Source organism: Melanotaenia boesemani, chromosome 6, assembly GCF_017639745.1.
Source record: "Melanotaenia boesemani isolate fMelBoe1 chromosome 6, fMelBoe1.pri, whole genome shotgun sequence".
NCBI lineage: Eukaryota > Metazoa > Chordata > Actinopteri > Atheriniformes > Melanotaeniidae > Melanotaenia > Melanotaenia boesemani.
Genome location: NC_055687.1, coordinates 23,273,693 through 23,293,112, shown reverse-complemented (window position 1 = coordinate 23,293,112; position 19,420 = coordinate 23,273,693). Strand labels below are relative to the sequence as shown.

The window sequence follows — 19,420 nt, the reverse complement described above, 5'->3', positions numbered from 1 at the left end:
TTACTGTATGCTTTTTCATTTTTAGCTGTTTACCAAAACACATATTGTAATGAATATGAGGTCTGATTTGTGGGTTTTCAAATCTATCCTTCATGTGTTAAACATGCAGAAAGGAGATTCTATTGACAATGCAAATACAACACAGGAAATTAGCATATACACATATATATATATATATATATGTGTGTGTATATATATATGCAATACTTCAGAAATCCTTGTCTCATTATTAACCAAAGTAGTTTGTTCAGAGCTTCCTGCAGCTGAATAACAAGGAAGGGCTCCCATTACTAACTCTTTTTATTCTTCATTTAATCTAGAACACTTAAAACCTGTGCAAAGTCCACCTGCAGTGGAAAAATATGATTATCTCTGAAGAATCCTCCTTTAGCCACACCTAGGGAGAGAGTTTATGTATGATGCAAAGAAGACTTTGATCAAGCTTAACTGGCCACAACTGTGAATTATGGAAGTAGGTCTGTAATGATTCATAGTGGCTACTGACTAAAATATTTATCTGTCTGTCGCATTTTGGCTATATAAATCCTCGGCTTTAATGTTAGTCCATCCTTCTGTGTGTTGTATAAGTTTTATGTTTAAAACTTGCCTATATGGACTACTTTTAACTAACACTTCTGTTTGTTGAAATAGAGAATGGTAATGGTCAAATTTCCGAGTTTGGATACCGAAATTAAAGAAATGACTAATTTCTTATGGTAGTGAATTCAGCATCATTTAAACTTGAAATTGGATGTAAATAAAGATGAAGAGGCTGCATATTTTTACTCTGAAAAGGGAGCTTGATGTAAGAGTACACTGTAAATCCAAATCACTCACTAAGTGACATTAGGAGCCAGGGTTGTATTTTCAGTGAGTTTTTGTAGTGACTCACCTGCCCAAATATACATTCCCTGCAATCAAAATGACCCTGTAGGTCATTTTACAGGCAACCTATAATGTAAAGTAAAGTAATGTAAAGTACTGCTCCTAGAAGAGGTGAAAGGTAAATATGAGTAATTATTTTCACATCCAGCATGTCAATCTCAAGTGTTTCCTTTAAATAGCCAAAAACAATCCTCATAAGGGCATGTTTGCTATTATATGCTATGCTTTCAATCATTTGCATCAAACAACTGTTAAAGGTTAACATAGCACAACTGCTTTTTCACCTCTGCCCTATATGCACCTAATAACTTAACAACACTTAACTAAAATTATTTTGATCACTTTTTGTTTAGGTTTAGCCAAAAACATTACTTCGTGAGGGTTAGAAATAAAAACTACTTGATTAAAGATGCAGAATGTAATAAAACCAACGATCATTGACAGAAACATTTTAGAATTTCATTAAAAACTCTGTTTCTATTGGTATTTAATCACTTTTCTAAAAATAACTGTTAGCCTTGGGTATGATACTTGGTAGTTGCCATATTTGTGGCAGCCTTTTACTGAATGGACAAACAACTCTGAAAGTGAGAATCCTCTGAGGTTTTAAAGTGCAGTGCTTTGTTTGATAGGAGCACCGTTTGGCTTAAGTAACACCTTAGTAGTAGAAGACAGTACACATGTACACAATTTTGAAATAGTTACCTGTAGTGCAGTCAAGGCTGCACCTGAGGCCACTGGATCCACTGAAAACAAGTTTATGTCTGAAAGAATTTTGTGCACTGATGGCCACCATCCATTCACATCTGTGCTTGGCATTTGAAGTAATTAGTATGCCCATCTTCACCACTAGATGTCAGTAGGCCTATTTATTACACACTGTACCGTTTAAAGTTATCAAAAGATCATGTTTAGGGATAAAATACATTCTTTTTACAAAATGAGTACCACTCATGCAAGCTAGTTTTCTGGTTACTTCAGTTACATGTAACCACAACACTGGATACAATAGAAAGCCTTTTTTTAATTAAAAATTCACATGCAATTATTCTAATGACCACTAGAGGTCACATGTTCTTCAGTTGTCTATAGGTTGTTTTACACTGCATGAGCTATTGAATACATCTTCTCAAGCACAAAAAGTCTTTTTTTATCAAATTTTTTTGACATGCATTCTAATTATTTTGCGGTATTTTGAACATTTTGACATTTTAAACATTTTGAAATAGTTTGATGCAATATTTGTTGTCTATGGTTTTGCCAGAAGTATTTTGGAAACATTATTAAATTAATTGGTCATTTTAGACCTAGGTTTCATCATTGAGCTAGGCCTCGTTATTTTTTCTGTATGTTCATAGTCAATAGGAGACAAAGAAAGTGTTGTAGGACACTGTCCTCCAGCTGTGAAACAAGGAAGTGCCTTTCCAGTCCAGCACCATGGACAGAGCTTTCCCCCCTGAGGCAGGCGGTGGTCATGTTTCCTTGGTACAGTCAATCAAGAGGTTTTCTCTCAAATGTTTTACAACATAATGTTAACAACATAATTATTATATTGCTGATGGTGCCCCTTTGCAACTGCAATAAAGAATTGCCCTGATTTAAAATGGATCACTATGATTTACAACAGCTAAATGATTACATAAAAACTTCCTGCCATTGCTAGGATTAGAAATAAATCAAGTGATTCTGAATACAGCCACTAGTGAAATAGCACTGTAGGTTTGTAGAACATTGTGTGTCTGTGAGTACGATAACTGTGTCTGCTGTGAACTGGCAATCTGTGACACAGTGTAAAGTTGGCCTGCTGCTGTATTCAGGTCTGTTTGGAAAAGATGTCTGCAGGTGATCTCTTTAGAAAAAGTTCAGACATCACAAGAATTATATGAAATTCAGTCAAACAGGACAAACTTCTTCTTAAACTCAAGGTGCATTAACACTCTTCAATACTACTTGACAGTGACAGCACCTCAGTTGACCGCAGTTTTGTTCATGACATGACAAACTAATCATCTCCCAGCTTCAGCTCTCATCGACCTTCTTGCATATTCAGGTGCGCCTGGACGGTATGTGCAGTGCAAGCAGTTGAGGAGGAACAAGGGGGAAAGGGTATTTTGTGCCTCTTTGGTACCCCCGACTTACAAAAAGCTGAATTCTTTCCACAGATCCTTATGATAACATGGGCTGTGCTGCCTTTGAGTAGCAGGTAAACTTATTATTGATGTGAAGCCATAAATTCCAGAGCCAGTCATCCATGTCACGGCTCTTTTTGAACTCAGATAGTGTTTGCTTGTCGCACAATTGAATCACACATGTTGCTTAATATGATTTTTGTCCCTCAAATGATCCTTCCCAGGTGGTGTATTCAGAGTGACTTACTTCCCTAAGCAAACAAATAAAATAATGAAAGAGCAGATAAGAGACCGAAAAGGATATAAACCAAAACAAAACATGAGCATCAGAATTTTTGTTTTAGTTCTCTTTTAATTTCAAATAAAATACATTTACATAAAGAGAAACATGGAACTTGATAAAATTCTTATATATGAACTTTTTGTTTACTTTTGCACACTAACACAATAACTAAACTTTAACCCCGTCAGCTATCACAACATCAATTTTATAAATGGTAAACGATAAAAGAAATTACTTAAATAATAGGAAAATTATCCGAAAAACGTCAAACGGAGTAACAATATTATTTGCATATAAGAAAAATAAAATCCTATACTTGTTTTACATTTAGCATCTCTTGCTTGGGTCTGGCCTGTCTGTACAGTGACATAGAAACAGTCACTTCAGCTCCTACAGACTAGACTAATCCGAGTTAACCCTAACCTGGTTTCACGTCTTATCAACTCCGATCATCCTCCTCTTCTTTCATTATACGCCTGGAGACCTCCATCATGTTTTCCACTATTTGTGGCTACAAACTGACATCTGTGTGGCACTCTGACCTTCCTGGGTCGGACGTATCTTTCAGCAACCCTTTTTTTTTTACCCTCCTCTATACAAAAGGAGTGTCATTTGTTCAGGTGCTCGCTTCCCACTCTCTTTTTCTTTCATTCTCACTACTTCTGCAGCCACACCGTTCATCAAGCGTTCTTCCTCTCAGGCCAAGAAGTTTCCTCTTTGTCTGAAAGGTGTGCATCCTGAGCTTCGTTTAACCTGTCGACCGCAGCCCTGTGGAATAGAAAGTCCATTAGAGACTTAAAACATGATACAAGCGAGGATGAGAGTTGTGTTGATTTCTTTCTTTGTTGATTTTTGTATACTTTGCAAAACTCACCTCAGGATGCTTATTATGTTGAACTGAGGTCTCTTCATAGGTTTGATTTCAGGGCTGCACACAAGAAAATGGCAAAGTTAGCACAAATTTCCTCAACATTTAGGTTTATAACTGAATCTTTTATTGAAACATCTCATGCTATTTCTCTCTGAAAGATAAAAATCTTATCTTTACAGACTAAATTTATGGTTTATGGCACAACAAAACAGTCAACCAACCAGAGTGTCTTTTTGTAAAGATTTTAAAATATAGCTGTTCAGGCTTGCCATGCATGCCTCTTGTCTATAACTTGTTGCTTGCTGTCTAATCTGTTTCTAGGTGGCAACAGTACATAGTTCCCTGCCATTTCCAGGGAATGTGCATTCTTTATTAAACATTTCACTCCCTCCAACACACCCGAGTCCTCAAAAAAAAACTCAAAAACAACCTTTGTGGACTTTGTGCACTTTAATTACCTTACTCCCTAAGGCCACAGTTGGATTGTTTTGATGATCACACCCTTGGACAAGTAGGACTTGTGGGACACATTTTGGCTAATAATAGTATGAGCTTTTTCCTCACGCCCCACCACTCCCTCTCCTCCTCATAAGGCAATAATACCTGCCTGTACAAACAGAACCGCTTCGCTAACGACAGCCTTTAACTGATACTTGTCCGTGCTGCTTTGTATACAAAGACGCTCAGGCCCTGACTCACCGGAGATGGCAGAAAGTGGTGCAGGTTTGATCTTCATGGATGGCACAAGTACAACGGCCGGTTGACCGCCTGCGTCGTAACAAAGCACCACCTAGACCATAAGTTGTTGTCTTGCTGCAGAGAGAAAAACACACTTAGCACCATGCTTGTGACATAAAGGCAATGCAGACTTTGCTCTTTGGTACTTTGCAGCTGCCCATTTAATGATACAGCAGTGATGATAGCACAGTTATTCAGCAGTTTCTTGGATTGACGTAAGAAGCACTAAACTTTATGCTGTGATTCTGACAAATTTGTTGTGTATATGGTCATTATACAAAAGAGTTTTCTACATGTATCCCAGAGTGGTTGTGTCTCTGTCCTCTCGTGCTCACCTGGGTGTGTTAATCCAGATGATATCCAGATGGCAGAAATAGTGACACTCAGAGTCCAGCTGGTTACTACAAGCGCACCGCTTGGTCCTCACATGGTGGGTTGAGACATCCCTGGCTTCCACTCCTGGTTCTTTCAGGACTGGAAAAGCCAAACCTAAAGTATTCAGACAAGAGGAGATGCTTTATAAAAGTGAGCAAACACAGCATTAACTCCAACTAAGCAAAATAACTTCCCAGAAGTCCTCTCTTCCAGATTCAGATTTCCCAGATTCAATGTTATTTCTACAAAATGTGCCATCATCCACAAACTTATTTGTATGGCAATAGATCAGTTTTTTTTAGTTATGAGAAATTAAAATCTGAAAGTCTCACAGACTGATGGTTTTAAATAAAAATTAAAAATGGGTCCACAATTATTTAATTTTTCATTTACAAAATATGCAAAATAAAAGATAAAAAATAAATAAATAAATGAGCAACTACATGTTAAGTGGACCATTATATATTTCACATGCTTGTGCTTGCCAAAACATGCATGGGAACCAAGATGGAATGATGTCTAAAGCTTCCATGAGTTTAGTGTGGCTGAGATTAATGAAAATGCCACATTTGTAAGTCACAGTCCTACATAAAGAAAAGGCTCCTCCTAAATTATTTCAAAATTGTTTACAAAAAAAATTCAATTAATTTAAAATAAATGTTTTTCCTAAGAATTATTTAGCTCAACGAAATGACAAACAGACTTACCTTCCTGAACTGAAGCCCAAAAAGTGACAAGGAGAAGCAGGCTGCTGTGAGTGGGCATACTAAAGATCTGCTGGAGGACTTTCTGCAGAGACTGTATGCTGTACAGTTGTAGGTGTGGTGTTAATATGCTGCTGCTGCTGCTGCTGCTGTTGTGATTTTTTCCTGAAGGTGTCTGAACTTTATGCCTCTCCTCTGCTGTGATGTCATGGTTGAAGCTCCCCCCATGCCTGCCTGTCATGGAGTTATAGTGTACGACCCCAGGGTGTTCAAACCTGTGATACATTCCAGGAATATCTGTGGCTTTGAAGCGTCTCTGTGACAAAAAATAAATGTCATCTGCCAAATGGAGCTTCTGTCTGTGGTTTACCTTTGAATGAGTTATCATCTAGCTATGATAAAGACCTGAAGTCTAAAGATGGGTTTCTTGGATTATTGTGTGTCGATACCTTATGCTTTAACAATGATAGGGGGGACCATGACCAAAATTCCCACTAACTGTAAGAAACACAAAGATTAAAAGGGAGATACGGCAGTGATATACTAGTATGTGAAGGAGACTATTTGAATTTGGTTCTCTTGAGTCCCCAAGTCCAGCTTCTCTTTTTGAAACAGATAATAAACAAAACAGCTGGACTGATCAGTGATATCCACCCAAACATACAAATCAAAGGACAACAGTGGTGGAATGTAACTGAGGTCATTTATTTAAGTGCAGTATATAAACACAGTATTAGCATATTGTTCTGTATGTTGTTCTTTCTTGACCACAATGCATCATTCATACAGCTTCATCTTGTCAACTGTCTACATGGGAGATAGTATTTGTCTGTCCAAACTCTTTACATTTTATGAAGAGGACATAAAAGTCTGAACTTTGTGAACAGTCTGAACTGTGAAAAGATAAACAGTCAATGATGCTGAAGAAACACAGATAAAAGTTGTCATTTGGTTAAAAGCAAGTGCTTGTATAACAATCAAAGCCAAACAATGCATGATCATCTAAAAATAAAAAATGTTGAAATAAAAATGCATGGCTGTTCCTATTTACAAATAATATAGAACCCATGTTTTTGTTTATCTGAAGAAAGTTCACGCACATCCAGTCATTATTCTCCTCAATGCATTTACCAAGAGCCTGTACAGGGCCCCGATCTCCTGGTGACATTGTAATATATATTTGTGTGTCACCTGCATAGCTGTGGTAACTAATTGTGTTGTTCTTTATGACCACTGGGAGCGTGTAGATGTCAAACAGTCCCCAGGATGGAACCTTGGGGAACTCCTGGTGTAAATTTAGTCTTATCTGTTAAGTAGAGGCTTGATTACAGCTGTTTTCAGTGGCTCTGGGAAGATGGCTGAAATTAAAGAGAAGTTCACCATCTGTAACGGATCTGACTCCAGAATCTTTGAGACCTTTTTGAAAAAACCTGAGGGCACAAAGTCCAAACAGCAAGAGGAGGAGTTCAGATGTTCTTCAGATCTTTGCTGTTAATAGTGTTTAAACGGATTTTTGGTGTAAACAGATCCTAAACTTTCTGTTGATGAACCAACTGCTTGTCTAATATTTTGGATTTTATCTGTGAAGAAATTGGCAAAGTCATTTCAGGCCTTGGTGGAAAAAAGTTCAAGTTCTACTGACACAGGATATATTTGTTAGCCTGTCGACTGTAGTGAATAAAGCCTGAGTTTTAGGTGATAATGTCAGAGAAATAGGACTTCTTTTGTTCCTCAGTTGTAAATTATAAGTGTGAAGTTTCTCTTTATACATATCATAATGAAACTGCAAACTTGTTTTTCTCCATCTGTGCTCAGCTTTCTGACACTTTTTTCATTTTTCACCAGTGTGGAATTTCTTCATGGATACTTTTTTCTATCCAGAGACAACAACCTAAGTGGGAGCAATAATATCCATAATATTTACCATGTTAGCATTGAACTAGTGACAAGCTTATTGACTGAACCTCCTGACAGGGCGGGTTTTCAAAAGAAGACCTGGTTAAGGATCTCACTCATGTTTTTATTTGTACACTGTTTTGTGATTATCTCTGTTGAAACATTTGTGTGCACTGAAGTTTTACTCTCAAAGAAAACACATAATGATCAGACAGGCCTTAGAAATGTCCAGACTCTTACTGTGTGTGGGCTCTGTTACATGCAGACCCAAAGTTGTCCAGACTGTTACTCAGGTCTTTTACAAAAATTGTGGTTGCCCCAGTATGGTGATACTACACACATATGACACACTGATCTAGACACAACTACAACATGTATCATGTTTAAAATGAGTTAAACATTAATATAGCAGTGAACGTACTGTGTAAAAGTAAAATGCTCTGAGGGATTGTATTTTGTATTTTACTGATAAAACATGCAGAGCCTTTACTGATTATAAAGCATTTTTAATCATTTCATAGTGGAATATTGACACTATGAGTTTGAGTACTTATTCACTTCATAATGCCAAACTAACTGGGAATACATTCCAATCGTTCTGTTACCAAAGAGTCAAGTCAATCGTGTGATTTTATTTTCACACATGTGCATATATGAAGTCATCAGTTGGGGCATTATAATCCACAATTTCATCATCTCTGAAATGAAGTGGAAACAACATTGTTGGAAATCAGTCAAATAAATGTTTATTTCAAACCCATATATTTTTATGCAGACCTGGTTTGATGAACGTTAAAATTAAAAACATAAATATAGCGGCATAAATAAACTTTGTTATACTAAAATTTGATGGTAAAGCTCTTTCTCTTCCTGTATTAGTGAAATGAAAATGGGAAAACAAAGTGGAACATGTGACTTGTGGCTGTCTGAATAGCTGTGTTGCCATTTTCTAACATTTGACTAAAATTATGCTTCCATCCACTGATAACTGGTGATTCAGCTTGGCAAATCTCCCAGTAATGTCACAGTCACAGTCATGTCACACCCATATGACCTGCCAAGACAGGTCAACCATATCAGATTAATGCAGATAACCAAATATCAACCCTCACACATGCAAATACAATAAATGCATGTTCTGATGTGTGGTGCAGATACATCTAAATGTCATTTTCCAAAAGGATCTTTGGAAAGATCCTTAGTGTTTTGGGGAGGAGAACAAACTGAGGGATGGATATGTAGCCACTTGGCAGAATGAGCTGTAACTTTCCTTTAAATCTGAGGCCTTTACATGAACAAGCAGAGAGCAGATTGTACCTCTGTGCGTACTGTGCATATTTATGGCCCAAAAAAAGCACCAATGACAAAGACATATGCTGCAAAAAAAGATAAGAAGATGGTTTTGTACTACTACAACATTGTATTTTTAACATTAAATTTAAGACAATGTATCAGCTCAGTTTGTTTATAGATATTTTTATCTGTGTCACATATATAATATGCCAAATCTCCTGCAGGGTGGGGGAGATATGTTTCTCTTACGTAAAGATGTTTAGATGTGACTGCAAAACACTTCTCTATTCTGTAGATTTTTCACATTCTTTCTCCAGAGGTTGTAAGTTCAGTCTCCTTAGGAGCACAGATGTGTCCCCTCCCCAGGGATCATCCCATCAAACTGAGCAGCCCCGTTGCTCAAAAATGGATGGTAGCTAAAGAGAAGGAAACAAGTAGAGGACAAATCTGTGAAAACCGAATCCCTCTGAAATGTCTAAGTAGGCTTCTGTCTTGGAAGATGTTTGTTTTTCATTACCAACCTCAGTTAACTCCTTCATACATAGCATGTCACACTTACCAAAGCACTTAAAGGACCTTGAAAGATTTCTGTCCTGTTTCAGAACATTAACTGAGGAAAGTCCAATTTACCTATCATCACATCATCTTTTGGCTTGCTGTCAATAAACTTGAATAACTTGCCTGTGTAAGCTTTGCATAACCCCAAGTTTGCTGTGCTGTCACTTTGTATACAGCCATTGAAAGTAAATAATAATAAAAAATTTTAAAAATCAACCTAGATTGGATGAGGACATTGCCGTTTATGTGAATAGCTTTTTATACTTCTTGACATACTTTATCCCAGTACTTGGAAGTGCCGACATGACAAAGATGTTATACATAAGATGTGTGGCACTTATGATTGTTCTAGATGTCACCCTTTGGTCTTGGCAAATTATTTACAGAGGGGACCGTCAGGTGACCCATACATCCAATCATACTTCCTGGAATTCATAACGTTATTTATTGCGTGTGTTCAGAGTTGATAAGGTTAATGTATTTTAAAAGATATGTGTCAACCACTGATCTAAATCAAAACTAAAACCTCCAGAATGCAAAATGGTTCCAGAGTTTCTGTGGGTAAAACCACATTATCATTTAAACAACTAAAACTGAATCAGTCATCAGCACCTGAGTTTGGTGACATCTAGTGGTAGTCCTAGAGTCACACAGCTGCCACTTCTAGCCCTTGAAAGTCGTCAGTGGTAAGATTTACTATACTAATTACTATATAATTTTTTTTTTTTATGAAAAATGTAATTGTCATACAGACACAACAGGTCATTTAAGAAAATGAAATGCTATGGCTTTAACAATTTCAACCTAACTCAGCACCTAGAGAACTGACTGACTTGAATGAGCAGGGTGTCTCCTCATCGAGCATCTCATTGGGAATCTTAAGGGTTGCGTTATTCATATATCACTGATTGCACCTCCTCTACATTGTCCTGTTAAATCATTAAACTGAAATATTTCTTAAACTATCAGCAAACCAAGAATACACCCTAAAGATGAGTTATTTTGTCTGAGAACTTCTTCATTTTGAGAGTAAGGAAAGGTAGAAGCATATCTTTCACAAATACTATTATTTGTTCTCATCTCTTTAGTTAGTCACAGAAAATGTTTAAGATAACAACTTAACAGACCTAAATCAGTGTTTTCAGCACAAACAAAGTGATTAAAAGGTCCTTTAACATTTTGGACAAAGACACAAAAACAAGTGACAACAGATAAATAGTGAAAGTGATGTCCAGAGGAAATGGGAACAAATCCAGTAAAGACCCAAGACAGAACCTGAGAGATGCCCTTCATTTGCTCCATCTACTGTTTACTTAAGCCACATTTGGTCTCTGTGGAAGGTCGGCCACCTAGAAGAAGGAGAACAGGGAACAAAGGCTGAGGTATGGCAATTGCACAAGAACTGGACTTAAAATCAGCAGCATCAGGTCCTATGAAGCTGTGAATCTTCCCCAGAGCCCAGACCTCAACATTATTTAAGCTGGTGTTAGTGAAGAGAACAAAAGGCAACCAACATCCAAAGAAGAGCTGTACTAAATGTATACTATGCATACATATTAGAATCTCTCTGAATGAATTGCATAGTAAAAATAGATATAACTAATCAATTCTCAATTCTTAGTAATCACAAAAATAAAGTAGAACTCTACATGAATGAAGAGCATCAGCTGGTGTATAGGGAAGAAAATAAAGCCCATAAATAATAACACATCCTGCCTGCAGTCAAAGTCAAGCTACATTTACATTTTACAGCACGTGATCATCTGTAAGAATGCTGAGTTAGAGGGGAGGTTTTTTCAACATAACTATTTGAAGTATGCATTAAAAAAACAAATCAAATTAAATAACTCAAATTGAATAAAAAAAAAAAGAAAAAATGGTCTATAGATGGACTATTTTAAACTCTCCAGTAATAAATTCAGAGCTAAATGCCACTGAAAGAAATCTGAAGAGTTGAAATCTGCCAATACAAAAAGTACTGGAAATCTGTGCAAGTTATTTTTTCTCCTTTTGCTTAATACATTTTTACATTTTATTAAAATATTGGTTCGTTTACATTTACCTCTAAAGATGTTTTTAGGGGACTAATAATACTAAACTGTAAACCACAAATAACCACAAGGTGTAACATACATAGTTTATGCAAAGGTTCAGTTTAACTGGTGGTTTCCTTCGACTACTTTCCAGCTGCACAGAATTTCTTGTTAAAAATCAATCCAGTGTGATCACTAAGAGGTAGAAATGACCAGCTGTGCATGACACATTTATTCTATACATTCCCCTGTTAGCAAGATCTGCATTTCAAAGACTTGTGCAACAATCAAAAAATAAGGCATGACCACAAAGGAAGTCTGGTGTGTTTTTTTTATTGTCTTGTCAATGACTAGAAATTTTGCTGTGTGAAATCTGCAGGGCACTTGATCCAGTACCAGCCAAACTCAATCTTTCATCTTTGCCACCCATTCAAGTTACAAGAATATCATGAAAAAGTCACACAGATTAAAAAAAAAAAAAAAAAAGAAAAGAAAAACTTTCCCAATAACAAAATAAAATAAAAATAAAAAAGAAAATTAACAATCTTGAAAAAATGACCATAGTTATCAAATAACAATAAATAAGGAGCATTCTTCCCTGTATAGACATATACTCTTATCTAAAGTAATTTGTAATAAAAAATAGAACTTCAGTGCATTTCTTTTGCTCCTTCTGTTCTAGATCTCCACATGGCAACTCTCATTTACCCTGGCAATAAAGCACTGGCCTTTAGAGCAGAAACAATCAAAACACCAAATATCAACCCTCCTTAAGAACATAAAAAGTTTATATAAAAATTCACAGCCTTCTCTTTGTCTATCTGTTCTGTACATCGCAAAAAAACACAAACCTGGACAGAAAAGGCACAAGTAACTACAATTTGAGTAATACTGGACAAACAAAAATGGAATTATTTTTAATGAAAGATTTTGGTCATTTACAATTTTTTTCATATTCCTTTTACATAGATTTAAACAGATGTTAAGATTACCAGTATCTATTTAGATACAGGAGGGATATATTTATATAGATATATAATTTAGATAGAGAGATATACAGAAACATTATTTTCACACAGAAAAAAGTGCATTTTTATACCAAACCTGAACATTGGCAAAAACAAACATTTAAGTTAACAATAGTATTGAAAACTGTATAAAAACAAAGCAAAAAACAAACAAAAAAAAGAAAAGAAAAAACAAGACTAGTATAGCAACTAATAAAGCAAAATGGGATGCAAGATGCATCAAGGTGTCGACACCGTTAAGTGCTCTGTTCTGTTCTGGCTGAGTCACCTTTAGCTTCTCTCTCCATCACATCACTACCTGATGGGAGCTCCTCCCTCTCTGGCTGTTGTCCAATGGCACGCGAGGCTACAGGGGCTGCTAGGCTGAGGCTAGGCGCTCTTGTACGACTGTCTCTGGTGCTGTGTTCAGTGGTCTCAGTCGCAGACCTGTGAGTGTGGACGGAGCTATGTGAGCTGCCATATTGCTTTGAGTCTGTGGTCTCTAACTCTGTTTTGGAAAATGTTAGTGCTGTGCCATCCCGCACAGACTGGCTGGTTCCTGCTGCCTGGTGCATTGACCAGTTGTCTCCAGGAGTCCTAAGTCCTTGAGTCCTGGGGGTCCCGCCCCAGTATGATTCAAACCGGGTCAGTGATGGCCCCTGTAGAGGGGGAGATGTTGGGGATGAAGGTGTAGTAGGGTGGGACCTTGGTCTGGCTTGTACCATTTGGATCCCACCAATTGGTATCATCAGGTAGGGGACCTTGGCTTGTTGGGAGTGCATGGGAAGATGGCTGAAGATGTTGTCTGCTGTTGGGAGACCAGGATAAGCCTCACAGGTAGAAATACGGAAAGCAGGTGGAAACAAGTTGTGTTCTGAAAAAGTTGGCTCTTCTCCTGCTGCACCACTTTTCTCCTGTAGGGGGAGCAATAGCTTTATTTTTGCTATTCATAACCTTGCAATGCAAGTACACAAACAAGTATTGTATGCTGATATCCACTGTGAAGAAAAATGAAGTTCATATAAAATATTTTTTACTTAATATTTCCCCGTTTGAATGTGCAAGAAATTAAACTAATGAAAACAACTGACCAGTTTGACGTGACCTCTTTTTGTGCTGGGGCTTTCCCAAGGCAGGCATCCAGGGCTTCTGTGATGCACCCCCAGGGGTGACGGAGGGGTCTGAACTTGAGTTGGCCGATAGCAGCTGGGTGAAATTGGATGAAGAGGAGAAAGGGGTCTGATGGGAGATGGTCCTCTCTCAGGGGAGGGGGAAACGTGTCGGCTGGGTGAGGAAAGCTCAGTCCTGGGGGACAGGCTGTGGATAGGCGAGGACAGCTCCAAACGGGGTGAGAGACTGCGGCTGGGAGAGCAACTCTCACTGCTGGGGGAAAAGGCTCTTGGAGACGCCTTCCAGCCTCGCCGGGAGAACAGAGCCCTCCTGCTGCCTGGCGAGGCCCCTCCCCTTCTAGACCAGACTCTCCAGGGGGAGGGCTCCTGACTGGGACTGGGTTCTGGATCAGGAGTGCTTTGTTGTGAGCGCCGACTGCAGCTGGAGCGCCCTCCAGTTGATGGGTGAGTGTCTGATGAACAGGAGGAAGGTGGGTCCTCATGAGATGCAGACTCCTCTTCCTCCTCCTCCTCCTCCTCCTCCTCCTCCTCATTGTCATCATCATCTTCAGTCTCTTCCACATCAGAGAACTGATGCTCCTCCTGTTCTTCTGAGCCACACACACGTTCATCGCTTCCTGCTTTGTGTGCAAAACACAGGTAAAGATAAACATCTTTGGAATAACATCTCTTAACATCCATGTTAGAAAGACTTAAACTTCTGCATTTAAGTAACAAAGTTGTAATGTATTATAAATAGACCGAGGATGAAAAAGCTAGAATTTAATTTAGTACACCATTCGATTCTATTCACAAGCTATTTCTACAGACTTATGAATGGTGTAAACAGCTCGTCCTTGGTTGAGACGAGTGTGGTCTGTCACGAGAAAGAGATGGCTAAGGGAGGTATAGCAGTCAGGTAAGGAGACAATCGTGAGGTGTTTTCTTTGAGGCTCTTTTGTTGCTTTATCAAAGGGCAGACAGAAGTGTTCAACTGTTTTGTTTTTATCCCCCAGTGCCACATCCTTGAGAAAGATGTTTAGAGACCAGACTCCTGTGACTACAGAATGTGGCTTCATCTGTATTCTTCATTTATTTATCTTATGCTTTTTCACATTTCTTATGCAAGGCCAGAGGGAGGAGAATAGAACACGGTGTTGCATAAGCTGTCACTACTGAGCAGTTACTGTTCTTCACAGGCAGAAGTTCATCCAGCTGTGTACCGATAGTTCTACAGAGTGGAAGAGAAGTATGTGAGAGGCATCTCCATCCCCTGAAGTACCTGTTTCCTCGCTTTCTGGCTCGTCCAGTGATGACTCAGATACTCCCATTGCCTGGCATTTTTTCCCATGAGCCTTTGACTTCATGTGTTTTGTCAGGTTTCCTAGGAAAGAACAAGAAAGACCCAATGAAAACTGTCCATGACTTATAGTCTGTGAGGAAAATGAGGATATTTTAAAAAGAAAGACCAAAATGTGACAATGAGGAAAAAACTTAAAAACAACTTTTGTTTAGGTTTGTTTGTTGATATAATTTACCTTTGGTTTTGAAGGCGAAGTTGCAGTGTTTGCAGATATATGGACGGACATCAGTGTGCGTTCTTATGTGCTTTTTCAGCATGCTAGGCTTTTTGCAGCGAATACCACACTCTCCACATATGTACTTTCCCCTGCCACGACCTCTCACGTAGACATACTCTTCATTGGATCTGTACCTATGATAAAGTGACAATAAGAGATTTAGTTGCCTGAAAAATATCAAAATTGCTTTCAAGTATATGTAACTAAGTAAAACTTATTTTTATCACATCTTTCAAGATATAAAGTGCTTCACAAGAGCCAACAATGCAAATAACAAAAGAAAATTAATAAAAAGCACATTTAAAAAGGTATGTGTTTGACCGGCTTTTAAAAGTAGCTACTGCTACTTCTAGTGTCATTACATTGTGGAAATTCAGTGCAACGTTTCAAAGGAAAAAAATGGAAAAATTGCTAAAAACTTGCATTTGTTATTACAGCTATATTTAAAAACATTAGTTAGCCCTTTAGCATTTTAGCCATGTATTAAGAACCATTGTGGAAAACCCAGAGAGCCACTCAGTTCTGGAGCCATAGGTTGCAGACCCCTGATTTAAGGGATCAAACTGGACAACAACCTGGAGAGTTACATATGCTTTTCAGTCCCAACTATAAATCAAGTCAGAAATAATTTTTTTAAGTCAACTCTCAATCAGACCAGCGATCATCAATAGTGGGCTGATATCGTGAAAAACCTTTCTGGTGGGGGCATTGAGTCACCACACAAATACGTAGTCTGTTGTCTCTTGCCAGTAAGCTAGGATCATGTGTTGGCTGCTGCACTGCTCATCTGCTGCTTCTTCACTGACATTTATGTTAAAAGCTGAAGTCATGTTAGCAACACTGATGCTTGCCAATCACAAATTACAGAGCAGGAGAGTGGCAGCAGCCTGTGTGCACTCGAACACTTTGCAGATTCAAGGTAGCAAAATAATTGCAACAACCTTGATAGTCTCTTTTAACTTATATGAAGATTTTGTGTTTTTTGGCTTGCTAAAATGAAATAGTATAAGTTGAGAACCATGTGTTGACACCTTGATAATATGTAGGCTATACTGTAGTCAACTGTTAGAACACATTGCTAATGCTAACTAGTATGCCCTTTCTAGAGCAGAAGTAAAAAGTAAAATATTTCACTGGGAGTTGGCTTATGTGCAGACTATATTATAAAAACAACCACTGTTAACAGATGGCTTTTGCACCAGCTGGAAAAATTAATGAAAAATGAAGGGATGTGACTTAAGAAGCTTTTTAGAGTATCTTGTTTGGCAGGCAGAAAGAACAATTAATGTCTGTGCAAAATAAATTTAGCTGAAATTCAGCTATTTTTGTTACTTCAGTTTCATTGTATGCTACCACTTTACATTAACTGAGACTTGCTGCAGCCCAGAATGTGTTGGTCTTAATTCTATAGCACTCTGCCTTGGATGGTCTCTCACACCTGGTCAAATGCAAGTATGACAGTGGGAAAGTGCCTGCAGCTAATAACAAAGGTTTTCCAAAAACTGAACGTGGAACCTTTCAAAATTTCGCCCTGAAAGCTGAAAACACATTTATATGTTAACACCTGGATAACTTGTAGATATCACTTTGTATCATCCCACACAATTCTTTCCACATCCAGCACATAAGCAAACATCAGATCAAACATTTAATTCTTTGCTGAGTTAATGGCAATACTATGAATCTAGTTTGGTATCCCTTAAAAATATATCTCTTTAACTACTAAATATACCATTTTGTTTGCAGTTAGCTACTGGTAAATGGGTGCTGGAAACAATGTAGATGACTGTAGTCTTAGCAGGCCAAAAAACACAGAACAAAAGAGACTCAAAGAGGCTCTTTAGAGCTGAGGGTAACTGCAAAGCTGGCTAATCCAACCCTGTGGTTCCATCTCTATGAGGGTCCACCATTACACAGTCATTTAACTCAAATTTCAAATGAAAATATTGATCAGAACCGTTTTAATAACAATGATGAAAGTCGATTGGTGTATGTGCAAAATGCACAAAAGATACACACATAATAAGGAATGAGTAAACAAGGCTTTCTTTATGGAGGCGGGTTGGGGAAGCCCCACCAAAAGCCCAGCAGCACTGAATCCCTTGGCTGTACCCTCCGCTACACCCTGGGAGCACACAAAGAATACCAGCTATTCTGCTGTGATTTGGTGGCCCTGCCAACAACAGCAGCAGCTAAAGAGAGGGAAGGGAAGCCTGGCCACAGCCAACAACCCAAAATAGACACAACATATAAAAATCAAGCAACACATTTAGGCCTAGTCTATAAAAAACATTGTTTATGCACAATTTTCTTATTTACCCCAAGGCTATTTGCACACACAGTGGACCACAGATGTTCTATATCCGAATGAATTGTCCTCTATGAAAATCTCCAGCTCTCCTCACACCACTCATGAGGAAACGTACAATCCAATGTTGGTTGTAAACATCCAATGTGTGCTGTGTTAATTACAGGATATGCATCACATGTACAATACTCCCTGTTGAATGACAGAACTAGCAAGACCAAATCATAACAAATTATAAAACAAATACAAAAACGTCTCAGTGGTGACATTCTGTTGTTTTCATTCAGGAGCTGGCTAATGTTTAACTGGCATGAATTTTTTTCTCACTGCTAAAAATATCCACCCACATCTCAGGAAAGAAAAGAAAAAAAAGGCTCTTACACTTCACTTATCGAGCTTTAAATCAGCAGCAAGCCTGGCTGGTAGACAATGCAGAGATAGATTTGTGGAAAGGATAACACTTCCAACCAGAGAGTAACTGACTACTAAATTGGATGAATTCTCCAAATTTTGAGTTATTCTGTAAGTGTGCAACATTCCTGGCCATTGCTGAGCTAGTACTGCATACTGGTTCAGTAATGACCCAGCCAACTCACCAGAGTGGTTAAAATGTTAGGACAAATCTGCTATGTTAACCACTAAAACCATGGAAATCAATCTACACGTTGTCACAGAATCTAGAGGGAGGCAGTTCAGCTTGTGCTCACTGGGAGAAAGCAAGGATGATGTTTCACAGACTTGTGCTGCGACATAAAAAGAAACAGCCGTTGTTGCTTATTTGCTAAAATGTCTGTTACTAAGAGGAAAATATTTAGCTGTGTAAGGCTATGAAGATGCCTGCACAAATGGAAAATGGCAAGTCACTGCAGCCCAAACAAAGCAGCAAGATGCATCTTCATGAAAAAGTGCTCTGGAGCTGCACATAGTCATGAATTAAAAGTCTTGACTAGAGGAAGACAGGGATAATGAGCGCTAACAAAGTCAGAGAGCAAAACATTCTGCTATGTTGAAGACGAAGAAGCTGGGCTTTTTTTGCATGCATGGCGAAAATGCAGAAGGACATCAAGGGATGGAAATATACAGAGAGGGGACTCAAAGGAGGCTGGGAGAGAATGCCAAAAAATAATGCTTAGTGTAAGGAAAAGTGGAAGAGCTGCCAGAATGAAACAGGCAGCATGAGCAGAGGGAGAAGGGTGGTACAATGGGGACACACAAGAAAGCTGTGGGCTGTTTATGGATAAAAATGCACTTCCTGAGTGTGTTTAATGCGTCGCTGAAAATGATAAAGACTGGTAATTAGTGGCTTATCTACTGTTAAGCAGACAACAACTTCTCTCTCAATCTGTTATGCACATAAACACAAAACACTGGTTGTTATGTGGAAGTGTTGACATACGTAAAAGCAAAGACCAACCCCAAAAAATTTCCTATTATCCCTCTAATGTCCATCCAAAATATGCTCCACGTTTACCAAAAAAACAAATAAATAAATAAATAATGGAAGCTTCTAAAATAATAAAGCAAGGTGTTACACCTCTTAACTATTCTAGTATTCCCATCTTCTGCTCTTGCTAATGAAAAGTACTAAAATGAGAATGTGTACAGGTCGGAAGACAAGCATACATGCATAAAACAACACCCGTGACTGAGT

At 38.2% G+C, this 19,420-nt stretch overlaps 2 protein-coding genes across 4 annotated transcripts in view; both read right to left on the bottom strand.

Annotated features, from left to right (window-relative positions):
- Window positions 1-3,386: 3,386 nt before the first annotated feature.
- LOC121642077 (endothelin-2) lies at window positions 3,387-6,117 on the bottom strand. Its single transcript, XM_041988561.1, has 5 exons — window positions 5,989-6,117; window positions 5,242-5,395; window positions 4,868-4,981; window positions 4,172-4,225; window positions 3,387-4,065 (listed from the first exon to the last, which is right to left on the bottom strand). The coding sequence occupies exons 1-5, from the start codon at window positions 6,044-6,046 to the stop codon at window positions 3,978-3,980; spliced, it is 468 nt and encodes a 155-aa protein (XP_041844495.1). The 5' UTR covers window positions 6,047-6,117; the 3' UTR covers window positions 3,387-3,977.
- Window positions 6,118-12,084: 5,967 nt separating this feature from the next.
- Window positions 12,085-19,420, bottom strand: part of LOC121641260 (transcription factor HIVEP3) — a 41,009-nt gene continuing 33,673 nt past the window's right edge. For 2 of the 3 annotated variants that reach the window (XM_041987306.1, XM_041987307.1), the window contains exons 6-9: window positions 15,420-15,595; window positions 15,164-15,265; window positions 13,864-14,522; window positions 12,085-13,686 (exon numbers count right to left, since the gene is read on the bottom strand). In XM_041987306.1, the coding sequence (XP_041843240.1) occupies window positions 13,030-13,686; window positions 13,864-14,522; window positions 15,164-15,265; window positions 15,420-15,595 (1,594 nt within the window). In that variant the 3' untranslated portion in view covers window positions 12,085-13,029. The remainder of the gene's footprint in view (window positions 13,687-13,863; window positions 14,523-15,163; window positions 15,266-15,419; window positions 15,596-19,420) is intronic. The other variant, XM_041987308.1, reaches the window with a different exon arrangement.

Coding starts and splice junctions, on each gene's coding strand:
- LOC121642077 (XM_041988561.1), bottom strand. CDS start 6,046: ATGCCCACTCACAGCAGCCTGCTTCTCCTTGTCACTTTTTGGGCTTCA. Junction 4,226..4,867: donor ACCACTTTCTGCCATCTCCG/GTGAGTCAGGGC, acceptor TCTTGTGTGCAG/CCCTGAAATCAAACCTATGA. Junction 4,066..4,171: donor AACATAATAAGCATCCTGAG/GTGAGTTTTGCA, acceptor TCTATTCCACAG/GGCTGCGGTCGACAGGTTAA.